At 40.0% G+C, this 13,367-nt stretch overlaps 1 protein-coding gene across 2 annotated transcripts in view; it reads right to left on the reverse strand.

Moving 5' to 3' along the window:
- Positions 1 to 9,595: 9,595 nt before the first annotated feature.
- Positions 9,596 to 13,367, reverse strand: part of LOC148013005 (Peptidyl-tRNA hydrolase II (PTH2) family protein) — a 54,712-nt gene continuing 50,940 nt past the window's right edge. For both annotated transcript variants that reach the window (XM_087668094.1, XM_087668093.1), the window contains exons 6-7: positions 11,074 to 11,100; positions 9,596 to 10,345 (exon numbers count right to left, since the gene is read on the reverse strand). In XM_087668094.1, coding sequence (XP_087524220.1) covers positions 10,296 to 10,345; positions 11,074 to 11,100 — 77 coding nt within the window. In that variant the 3' untranslated portion in view covers positions 9,596 to 10,295. The remainder of the gene's footprint in view (positions 10,346 to 11,073; positions 11,101 to 13,367) is intronic.

Consider the following 13,367-nt stretch of genomic DNA (forward strand, 5'->3'; position numbering starts at 1 on the left):
GCCTATCCACAGGATACCTAGCTCTCGTAGACCTGCGCAAAGTAGGTTCACTCCCAGGTGCTCTCAAAACATCCCTGGTCTTCCTTACTCCAGGTGTAACAATAGAAGGAATACCCAACTCATCATCAATGCTCTATTCTGAGCCACTGGATTCACCAACCACATAAGAGTGACCTGCATTCACATCAAACATGGGCTGATCAACCTTCTCTTTTCCTTTTCATGATACATGCACACCACTATCTACATTACTTTGAGAAGATTCTCCTGATCTCAATCTGCCTGTCCATCGCGAAGAATGTGAACCACTACTAGAGGACGCTCCAGGTCGACTAATATTTTGTGACTGCTGCTGTGAATTCTGTGCAGCATTACCATTTTGTGCATCTACATCATCAAACACATTTACTGGTTTATACCAGCTACTCATCTCATCAAAAACAACATCTCTGCTCACTGTAAACTTACGAGTAGAAGGGTTATAGCATCTATACCCTTTTTGTTGCAGAGAGTAACCAATAAAGATGCACTTCTCAGCTTTTGGATCCAACTTGGATCTCAACTCATCTGGCACATGTACATAGGCAATGCAACCAAAAAAATTTCAAATGAGAAATATCTAGTTTCCTACTAGTATACCTCTCCTCTGGAGCCATTCCATGTATTGCTGCAGAGTGAGTCCTGTTCATTATGTAGACTGTTGTAGCAACTGCTTCAGCCCAATAAAAATCTGGCAAGTCTTTTTCATTGAGCATGGCACGAGATACCTCTCCAATATGCATGTTTTTCCTTTTTGCAATTCCATTTTGTTGTGGGGTATCACTGCATGAATATTGCTGCTTTATGCCATGCTCCTGCAGGAACCTTGTAAACTCATTTGAGAGGTACTCTCCCCCTCCATCTGACCTTAGGCATTTTATTTACAGGCCTGTTTCTTTTTCAACCATAGCTTTAAGAGTTTTGAAATGCAAAAAGACTTCACTTTTCTTTTTCATAAAATACACCCAATTCAAACATGTCTGCATCCAATGTGCAAACATTGCTGCACTCAATCAGGAAATCTTTCACGGACGGAAATGGATGTTCGGAACTGTGCATAATCCTTTCCTAGACCATTCAAGGTCACAGAAACTAAATCATCATCTTCCACTGGCGACCCAATGGAAGCAAGTGCATCTACAATCTTCTTCACCTTCATGTGGTAGTCATTGATGCTCATATTTTCTCTTTGCACATTATGCAACTCTTGCTTGAGCTGCATTTTCCTGGCTTGCGTATTTGTGCTATATATTTTTGACAAAGTATCCCATGCCTCCTTTGGCGTACTTGCATCTTGAATATGCACAATCATAGAGTCTGAAATGCTGATAGACAGCCATTACAAAACTTTCCTAGCTCTCTCATGCCATGCTTTAAATGCATGCATTTGCTATTGATTGGGAACATCAGGAAGAACTGGTTCTTCTTCATTTCCTGCAACAAATTCCCAATATCCTTTTCCCATAAGGAAATTCGTCATTCTAAACTTCCATGGCTGGAAGTTGTTCTTGTCAAGCTTTTCAGTGACAATCTGTGAGAGAGAATCAGACGCCATTACAGAACACTGCAAAAAATTCTGTCACTGCAAAGAACACAGCTTCAGCCTCACAAAGGCAAATCTGCAAAACTAACGAAAGTGGTATTTGACCACACAGTCACTTCCTAGTGATGATTTTGCATCAAGAGGCAACAAGGATGATTTTGTAACTCCCAATGTCTCTGTGCACAGGCATAGGATGCAATTTCTACAGTAACTTTTCACCGACCTGTAGAACAGTGGCTGCACAGCATAAAACTGGGCTCTTTTCCTGAGTGCGTGCAAAAAACTTCCGCCTCCAAAACAGGCCCCGAAATGGCCTCAAATCCAAAAAAACAAGGTCGCCGAGGGCTAAAGCCCTTTCCCGCAGCATATACTGCCCTCTTGCTTCACCGCGAAGGGCATCTCAACCTGAGACAATGCACTCCCGCACTTTTCGGCTGTGCTACCTGCAGTGATCTGCTCCCAAAAACAGAAAATGAAAAGCAACACTGCTCCTCTTACTAGAACACTGCGAGCTTGGCTTACTTCCTTGAGCTCCTTACCACGAACAAGGCTCTGCTACCATGTCAAGATTGTGGGAGAGAAGGAAGGAGTCTCACTTGTAGCTTTCTTGCTTGCACAATGGGGGAATACACACAGAGGTGGAGGCTGAAAACAGTTTTTCCTCTTCTTAGTTGTGTAAGCCAAAAGAACTCTCATACAAAGAAATAGAAGAACCCTATATATGGGTCTTAAACCAAACTCAACTAACTAAGGTGGCATACTAACTGAGCCACGAACTAGAGTAGATAAGGATAGCTATCATGTAGCTATTATTCATGGGTGGTGTACCAACCGCGTCTGCAACTGACAAGTCGGTGACATAAATACACAATGGTCACCCTGGCGTATCACGAGTAGAGCTCGATATCTCAACAAAGGTATGGTCACTTCGAGTATGTTGTTATGCTATTTAATCGTCTCACCAATGCTCTTGCAATGTTTCAACATATGATGAATGATATCTTCTCAGAGCATCTAGATGATTTCATAGTTACATATTTGGATGATATCTTGATATTCTCAAAAGATCCAAAGGAGCATGAATACCATGTAAATTTAGGTCTGGAAAATCTCAGAGAAAAAGGACAATATGCAAAACTTGAGGTGTTTTTTCCATCAAACAGTAGTGGAATTCTTGGGTTACAATGAATCTTCATGGACCCCAAGAAGATCGAGACTATTCTTGACGAGCATCTACCCACATGTGTCCGCGATGTCCAATGTTTCCTCGGCTTTGCCAACTTCTACATGATATTTATCAAGGATTACTCAAAGATAGTCACACCACTCACTAGACTCATAGGAAACTCAAAGTTCTCATGGATCCCAAAAGTCAAGAAGGCCTTCCAAACCCTGAGGACCACTTTCACCACTGCCCCAATCCTAGTCCACCCAGATCCTACCAAGCCATTTTTCTTGGAGACTAATCCATCAAACTATACCTTAGGAGCCATCTTGTGCCAGCATGGAGATGATGGTCATATGCATCCAGTGGCATTCCACTCAAGGAAGTTTTCCATTCCAGAGATAAACCATGAGATCCATGACAAAGAATTCCTTGCTATTTTAGATGCATTTGATACTTGGTGTCATCATCTAGAGGGTGTATCCCATAAAGTTATCATCTATACAGATCACAAAACTCTAGTATACTTTATGACAACCCGCATCCTCAATTCAAGAAAATCCTGCTGAAGTAACTTCTTATCTAAGTTTGGCTTTGTCATCACCTATCGCCCCCCAGGATGCCAACAATGCCAATCAAATGATCTATCAAGAAGATCCTCTCTAGCACCTAAGAAGGGAGAAGAAGCTTTTGATCAACAACGAGTAATACTACTCAAGCTAGAGCACCTCCAGCTAGCAGCCATCTCCAGTTGTCACCAAGAGGACCATACCTTGATCTAGTTAATCCATGAAGCCATGCTACATGATGATTTGGCCACCAATGTCAAGCGAAAAAATAAAGAGGGCAAAGGATATGAAGTTTGTGAGTTTCAAGAAAATAATGGATTGTTATACTATAAGGATCTATTTTACATCCCTTCCAAGAAAGCCGAGACTCCCTATACTCCAACAATGCCATGACACCCCAGCAGCAAGACACTTCGAAGTTAATAAGACCTTAAATCTCATTTCAAGAGATTTTTGATGGCCCCAAATATGAAAAGAAGTTAAGGAATATATAAAATCATGTGATACGTGCAACAGGGCCAAGGCACCTCATCACAAACCACATGGTCTCATGCAGCAGCAGTTGCCCATTCTAGTGCAGCCATGGTCTTCTCTATCCATGGATTTGATAACCAATCTTTCCAAATCAGACAAATATGACTCTATTCTTGTTGTGGTAGATAGGTCCACAAAAATGGAACATTTCATCCCTACCACACCAAGACCATCATAGGCGCACCTACCACTAGACTCTTCCTCCGATACATTTTCAAATTACATGGACGCCCGAACGACATCATCGGCAATTGGGGTCCCCAATTCGTATCTAATTTTTGGAAGAGCCATTGCAGCCTCTTTAGAGTCCAAGTTATGTTATCTACAGTCAATCACCCACAAAAGACTCATGGTCAAACACAACGAGTAAATCAAGTCTTGGAACAATATCTCTCAGGCACCATCAACTACTATCAGAATGATTGGTTTGAGATCTTGCCCTTTGCATATTTTTCTTATAATAATAGTATCCATGCATCTACCAAGCAAACTCCTTCCTTGCAAACTATGGCTAGCATCCAACTTGGATAGATGTACATCTCTCCAATCAAGTAAAGAACTCAAGCAACAAATCCAAAAGGCTCAGAATCAATACAAGCACTATGCGGACTAGCATCGTCTCCAACATCCAGCATACAAAGTCGGTGATAAAGTATGGTTACTCAAGCATAACCTCTAGACAACAAGGACCTCCACCATGCTAGACCACCAGAGATATGGGCCTTTCACTATCGTAGCCCAGTTGCGACTCCAACTCTCCGATACCATGAAGATCCACCCAGCCTTCCATGTTTCCTTGTTGGAGCCATACCATAGCTTACCACTGAGGGGGGAGAGATCTAATCCCCCACTACTTGTCCAGATTGAAGATCATGAAGAATTTGAGGTCGAGCATGTCGTCTTAGAGTCCATGATCTCCCGAGATCGATTGGAATACCTTGTTCACTGAAAAGGATATCACATCAATGATCGCACTTGGGAACCTGTAGAATGTCTCTAAAGAGCACCTCTCAAAGTTAAAGAATTTCACAACATGAATCCAACGAGACTTGGACCAAATTACTAAGTTGCTCCTCCTAGAACTCGTCGCTAGAGGAGGGGGTGATGTCATGAACATGCCATGATCAAGTGTACAAATTAATTCTTGCTCATGCCATATGAATACACACCCCATGTGAATGCACCCTTAATATGACATCCTAAAGCCAACCATGCGAACCTACCCTTGCCATATCATCATAGAACTTTTAGAAGTGATGCCATGTCATTGCCTGCATCATTCCATGATGTCATCATGGAACATTCTAGAATATCTTTAGCTACCCTCCAACACCTATGAAAGGAGGGGCTCGCCATAGAGCTCCTCAGTCTTGCCAATGCCACTCTTGGGAGCTCAAGGAGTCTAAGACCTTCAAATAAGTAACTTCGAGTTTCAATTTTAGTTCTCGTCTAGTCATGGTATCTAGTCTTATCTTGTCTTCCATTATACTCAGGTTGTATTGTCACTTTGTAATCTCGTAGTATGAGATCTTGTCTAGTACTATCTTGTATCATGTTCATCCCCGTCAACGAAACTCTTGTAATTCCGATATCTTATATCCATACCTACGGTCCCGGGTTGTGGGACTTTTCATATTTTGTTAAGTTATCATTGTACCTTGTGCCCATAAATGGGATTATTTTGTAATCAAAATTCTTATAACAAATCTTACATCTAGTCTAGTCTCTCGAGCACAGTCTAGTGCTCCCATAACAGGGATTGGCTATAAGCATCTTGGCTAATTTTGACATGCGAAGAGAGCTCATATTGTTGACCTCAGAACCAACTAGAGGCAAAATGATTGATCACTTGAATGACATGGAATATGATAACCAAGAATTGAAAGATCTAGAAATGGTGCAACCGGAATCCAATGAGCCATGTGACATGCAACCTGAGTTACCTATTGAAACCACTATGGTAGTAGAGCCTCTCAAAATCATTGCACCTCCATCAAATTATATGGATTCACAAGATTTTAATGAACTAGAGGAGTGAACTACGATAGAATCTCAAGAACTACCACCGGACTGACATGGCATCTAAGGCCCAAGAGTGCTTTGATATAATACTACAAGTCCTTCACACTTCCACTCAGGAGATGCCAGAGTATCCAAAGGATCCAGTCAACTTGCAGGGGATAGAAGCACAAAGAGAAGATTTAAATGCCCCATTAAGACCTAACATGAGAAGTAGAAGAAGAAAGAGCTCGTCACTTTTTATTTCAATCTTTATGAGGATGCCAAATTCAAAAAGCCCTTACCACTTAGCATTGTACATAGGCTCATCAACTTGGGGGAGAACATAGCCAAGAAATAGCTAGGGAAATAAGATCACTTAGCATTGAAGGCAGTATGCAAGGCTTACAAGAAGAATCGAAAGGAATACAATGCTGAGAAACTACGAGAGACATGGAAGCTCCAACCAAAATGGAGATATCCTATGCTTGAAGCCGATGACATAGCCTACTGTGCCTTTTTCTACTCCAACTAAAGGGGAAATGTTCTCTATTGCCCTTATCCAAGAAGACATGAAAGTGACTATTATGTTGAGTAACATGGCAAATATGACTTTTCCAAAATTCCCAATGTGTGTTTTGCATGACAATAAAATCTACCACTTACGTGCAAGATCTGTAGCCCTCTTTCACCATTTCCTCAAACTATTCACAACATTCATAGTGACTTGCAGTTGTCTCCGCCTCATTGTCAAAGCTCTTACAACATCCACCAACTCCCTATGAGAATGGACTACCACCCTTGTTTTTTGACATCAACACAAGGATCGACTGTGTTGCCATGGCAAGACATTATCGTTGAGCTGGACAACAAGTTTGCCAAGTGTACACATCCCTTCTACCCAAAGTCACCCATTCAACTCTAAACATTTCTTAAGCCATATCTCATGAGCAAAGGGTATCTTTCACTCACCTTGCAACACTCCTCCAAAAGTGAATCCTTTAATCATTCATGATTGAAAGAAAGAGAAAAAAAAAAAGAGAGCAAAAGCTCCATAATTAGTTGGATGTGCTCATATTCCATTGCACCCGAGGGTCTTCAAATTAGGTGTATGCAATAGCTTTGATCGACTGGCTCCATCTATCTAAATTAGGTGCACGCAATAGCTTTGACCGACTGGCTCCATCTATCTAAATTAGGTGTGCGCAATAGCTTTGATCGACTGGCTCCATCTATCTAAATTAGGTGCGCACAATAGCTTTGATCGACTAGCTCCATCTATCTAACCCCCTAGCCCTTTCCTCACTACACAGTCTCAAGGCAGATCAATGGTAAGACACATTGGGCTTGCTTAGACGATCTATCACCCTGAGCATTGCACCACACAATAACTCTTCACTAATTGGGTCCTCAAGTATAGCATAACACTTCAAGCTTACCTCGAGTTCTACCAGTCTCTCAATTCCACTTGCACACCTACAAATATCTACACACATAAGTTAGATGTATCTCGTAGGGAAAGTACAAGTTGGCTGGCAAGACCTTCGTGAAAGACCATTTGAAAAACCATCAACATCAATAACCCCTGCAACCTCATCATTCCATGATTCATTACTCTTCTTCAACAGTGTCATTAGTAACCATGCAACTATCATATTTCATTAATGAGCCACATAATTCTTAACATCATCTACAAAATCACCAAGAGCTCACCTTCAATACATGTTCTTCATTAGCAAGCATACCACTCTTATCATCTATGCTTCTTTATCAACAGCTTTGATTTTTCTCGATCAAGAAAATTACTTCATCAAGACTATTCCCAACGCTCCACCTCCACCTTTGACATGGGTGACACAGGATTGACACCCGCAATGGAAAATAATATTAACAATATTTTTAAAAAGAAAAGTCAAAAGCACAAATACTAGATTAGCCAAAAGTGCAAGTATTGGATCTATCCGATTGTGGATTATTATTTTTAAAGTGCTTCAATGCTTAATTTTTTGTTATTGTATAATCTATTATACTTTATGGAAACATCATTATCATGTTTGTACTATTTTGTGAGAACCAAACTCATGTACACATTGTATCCATTACTGGTTATGTTTGATGCACACGCAATTGTAGTGTGAATTGCACACATGGATTTGTAACTAGAGTAGTGTAAACTAGAATAGTGAATTTATGAAAATGGGATGTCTCCCTAAAGAAGTCACACAACCTTATCCTAATCTTAGCCTATATAAGGTTAAAAAATCTCTATTGTATTTTTTTCTTTTGACACATCTATGCTACAAAAGATATATCGATAGAACCTTTTTACATATCCATGCTACAAAAGCTCTATCAGTGCAACTATTGAAACCTTCTATTCTCTTCAATTCTACCATCTTGCTCCCATTATTGAGAGTGTGTGAGAGGTGTGTTGAGCAAGAGAGTTTAAAAAACTCTATCAATGTACAACTATAGAAGCTTTCTATTCTCTTCGTCAATTCTGTCATCTTGCTTTCATTGTTGAGAGTAAGTATGTGTGAGGTTTATCGAGCGAGAAACTAAGAAAAGGTGAAGCTCTGGTCTTCTTGCTTTTCCTTTTCCTCTATTAGCTTATGGACTCATTAGTATACTTAGTATGGATGTAGAAGAGTGATAGGATCCAATTGTGTTTTTTGGGTCATGGAACCATCTTCGAGACTTTTAAGCTTTCGAACTACAACACAAAAAGGTAGTTCACTACACCTCACAGCTAGTCTTGTGTTCTTACTTTCTTAATATGGAGAAAATGATGTACGGTTAGTTATAAGTGTTGAGAGAATACAAGAGATCATTGCCGAAGTGAGTTACAACTTCTAAAACAATAGAATGCTCATTTAGCTCAATATAGATACTCCATGCTACTTGGACAAGACACATCCCTCATACTAGTCATCAAATCCCCATACCAACACCACTTTGACTAATTCCTAGTTGAGATTCTGAGACTCCGCACATCACTATTACTGGTTGGTACTACACAAAGGGGGGCGGTCATCAAATCCCCATACCAACACCACTTTGACTAATTCCTAGTTGAGATTCTGAGACTCCGCACATCACTATTACTGGTTGGTACTACACAAAGGGGGGCGTCAATCACAACTTACTAATTTCATTCAAACAATTGACCTCTCACCACCCACACAGAGGGGTGATGATCCATATAGCTAATGGGACCAGAGCAATATGCCACCCACAGATACAAGGGTACCAGACAAAGAGACTACGTCAAAGAGAGATGAGAGAGATCCGTCTACGACATGAACAGTTAAGCGTTTTAAAAAACCCAACCAAGAAAAAAAAAACTCAACTTGTGTGATTGTAGAGAAAGCTTTTGCTTAGAACAACTTGCAATGCTCAAAAAACTTCTGATCCTTTTGCATAACCATTGCTCCGTGGTAAAAGTCATATCAATATGCAAACAACAATCACAAGAATGGTAATGGGAGCTTTATTGCTTACATTGATCAAAAGCTCCCATTTCATCAATGCAGCCATTGAATAGCTCTCTGAACAAAAAAGCCTTTGATTAACTAAAAAGAGGCTATCATACCTCATACACCTAAAACACTATCAATGCATCAACCAATTTCACCTGCCCCATGCAAACGGACAGATAATAAAGCCACATTTTTAAAACAAAATATGGAAAGATATACCGAACGCAAACGGACAGATAATGGAGCCACATTTTTAAAACAAAATATGGAAAGATACCGAACACCCCTACATAACGAGTTCACTGAATACACAAATTAGCTTCCCACAAAAAAGCCTGGATTCCAAGAATAGGCTCCATCCAATGTCAGAAACATTTGTTGGTGACAGTAAGGCAATCAATGGCATCATTTCCACAGAGATGCCCCTCAAACAATGTGAGAAACATTTGTCAGTGACAGTAAGGCAATCAATGGTATCATTTCCACAGAGATGCCCCTCAACTTCATGCAGTATTGGCTCAAGTGAGCCAAGAGAATTTGACCATCTTTACTGCAATTTAGACCTCCTTTGATGCCTCTTTTTGAAATCCTTGATTTTGTAATCCAATGTATATCTGCTTTCTCTTCAAGATTAAGTTAGATCTGCTGAATGTTTCCACCTTTAAGAAAAAACCACCACTACACATGGCAAGTGTCCATTTGAAACATTGCAAGAGTTTTGGGTTGATTTCTGTGGACTCTTTTTCAACCCAAGGGGCTTCAAGAAGATAGTATATGAGCTTCACTATTACGTTTGAATGTCCGAGTTGAAAAATCAGACGGATCCCCTGAAAATGAAGGGCAAAGTAGAAAAAAAGATATGAATGCCTCCTTGTATGTTTTGTCTCACTAAACTTCACAGAAGTTTCAAGCTGCCAAGTAGAAAAAAAGATATGAATGCCTCCTTGTATGTTTTGTCACACTAAACTTCACAGAAGTTTCAAGCTGCCTGTAACCTCATCAACAATATCAGCTGGACCTGCCAAAATATAACTGGCAATGTAAATAACAGAAGTATGCTATTCATGAAGTCCAAAATCAGCTCACATCCAACTTAACAGAATGTTGGAGTATAAAGAGAACACACAACACTTCAGTGATGTGGAATGGCATACAGTCTAACATGCCACTAGAACATTGCCACATAAATCTCCAAACAGAGCAATCACTGCATGCATACTGTTTTTGTCTCCTTCCTCATGTCTTTGTTTAGTCAGAGAATCAGGTGATGTTCATTTTCTTATCAAGGAGTTTATTTGGGGGCCAAACATGTATCAACTGTTCCAAGATAAATAAGCAAAACAAAAGATGCAGTCCTGCATCAAATTCAGATTATTGAAATCACTACCTCACCAGCATCAACATCTAATAGAGGTACAAAGTGATTCAAAACAAGACTAGTTTCAAGTTCCAGGCTCACGTGTCTTTACTTAAAAATTAACTGTAAGGATAAGCTTAAATTTGAAATTACGTAACCAGCTCAGTTTAAAACTGCTTTGGATCTAAGGACAAACTCTCACGTACTAGCATAAACTTCCAGATATACAACATTTTCGTAAAGATTTAACTACATCAGTGCAAAGTGCTCTTAAGAATACCAACAGATTTGAGAAAAGCACTACTGCACAAGTAGAAGTCGCTCTTATCCCCAAATAATTTTAACACAGCAGTACAACAAACAATCATTTTGCGACAGAAGAAGCTCACCTAGCAAGCACAAAACTGTCCTTGAATCTGTAAATCACACAGAGTTGTTAGGTTTCCTAAATAAAAACTCCCACCTTTCCACTTTCCCTCCCTCATTTCCACCCTTAACTCAAGATTTAGTCTCCTAGCAAAAATAGCCATACAACCTTGATATCTTGCATACATCAATGTTATCTTAGCCTAGATATACACAATTCGGATATAAACTTGCAACTAGCCAGCATGCTCCATCTTCAGTAAGACTTAACAATGATCATTTACTATCATTATTCCCACATATGTAACGAGTTCAATTATAAGTGCATCCACACTAATCTCAATGCATAATTACAAGTCAAGCTACCACTGAGGGCCTAGTATAAGTGAAACCACATGCATCTCACTGCTAAAGCAGTCATTAAAGGTCTAACCATTTGATGTCTAAGACAAGTAATTAAAAAGAACCCCTATTACAAAAGCATATAGATGTAGAACGAGGTTGAACTTTGACAATTTCATCCCTGAATGTGGAAGCAATTTGGTCATGATTAATTCACTGCTCGACTTGTCTGACCTGCACTGAAGTCAACTTTTAGGACCAAGATTACAAATACATGACCTAAGGTAATTCTGTAATGAAGATTTTTGATAAACATAAGGAAGTTTTCTTATTCAGTACATCTATAACTATCCAAATCTAGTATTATGTGGAGAAATAAGTAACCGAAATATACTTCCATGGTCTATCAGGTATAATAAAAGCCTTAAAGGATCAACCGTGTTTACCATTGTTAGGTTAGGATTCAGCAGCATGTGCACACACTCACAGTGAACAAACAGCAAGAGAAGAGAGTGTTGGAATGTCACATCCACTATGTCAGAATGATCTGAAAGTACAATCCCTAAGGTACTAAGTTTAAAGTACCACACCCATTGACCGGTGTTCACACCAAGAAAAAACTATTCTCCAACTGGAAGGTAAAAAGTGCCGTGGATAAGGGAGCGTTCACACAATAACTAAGGAGGAACATGAGAAGTGAAATGAATGATGTGAACGTATATAGGGAATAGGCGGATCAATCCCCAAATGGTATCCAGCCTAGAGCCTTGCGAAAGGCTTCAAACTTCTCTCTAGAGAGAGCTTTTGTAAACACATCCGCCAAGTTGTCCTATGTAGGGATATAAACCAAGTCAATCTCCCCTACATGGAGCCTCTCTTCGACATAATGATAATGCACCTCAATGTGCTTAGTACGAGCATGGAAAACTAGATTCCTTGCAACTGCAATGGCACTCTAACAATCAGTGTAGATAAGAGTGGGTGATAGTTGTCCCACACTAGATTCCTTGCAACTGCAATGGCACTCTAACAATCAGTGTAGATAAGAGTGGGTGATAGTTGTCCCACACTAAGATCAACCAACGGGTGTCTGAGCCATACATATGCTAATGTAGCTGTAAATGCTTCCTTGTATTTAGCCTCACAACTAGATGTGGCCTTTGTAGATTGCTTCTTACTCAACCAAGAAATACATGAATCTCCAAGCATGAAACAATTACCACTAGTGGACACCCACGTGTCAAAACAACCAGCCCAATCACAGTCTATGAATGCATGCAAGCAAAGAGAAGTGCCTTTAAGACTAAGAAAAAGGCCTAACATCTAAGCGCCTTTGAGATAACGAAATACACATTTAACTACTTGCCAATGTGTAGTACCATGGCTATGCATAAAGCATGCCAACTAAGAAACCCCAAACAGAATATCCAGCTATGTATTACACAAGTACAATAGACACCCAACAACCTGCTGATAAAGAGAAGCATTAAATGGATCTCATGCACCCTCAAGTGTAAACTTGTATCCTGTCTCAACTAGAGTAGAGATAGGCTTGCAATCTTACATCTGAAAACGCTCTAGGAGTTGCCCAATGTACTTAGACTATTGCAAAATAATGCCCTCCTCAATTGTAGTAAACTGTATGCCAAGATAGTAGTGCAAGTGGCCAAGATCTGTCACATCAAAAGCATGCTGCAATTCAGCTTTGAAGGCTGGAATCTGTGTCTCATGAAGTCCAGTCAACAACATGTCATCCACATAAAGTATGAGAATCAATCATTGGAGATTGCTATGGGACTGTAAAGGATCAACAAAGCAAAGGCAAGGATTTCTTGCGCATTGCAATCGATGAGCAAGAGGGCTTGGGAGGCACTTCTATTTTGTAGTGGATGCTTAAGATGTCTGGAGAGACCCGACATTCTATGTCCATAAGCAAAACCCCAATTTTGAAGGATCCTTCTATGTTGAAAGGAGA

The sequence above is a fragment of the Lygodium microphyllum genome, chromosome 26 (assembly GCF_053477565.2).
Source record: "Lygodium microphyllum isolate KBCC chromosome 26, Lygodium_microphyllum_v1.1.10, whole genome shotgun sequence".
In the NCBI taxonomy this organism is placed as follows: domain Eukaryota; kingdom Viridiplantae; phylum Streptophyta; class Polypodiopsida; order Schizaeales; family Lygodiaceae; genus Lygodium; species Lygodium microphyllum.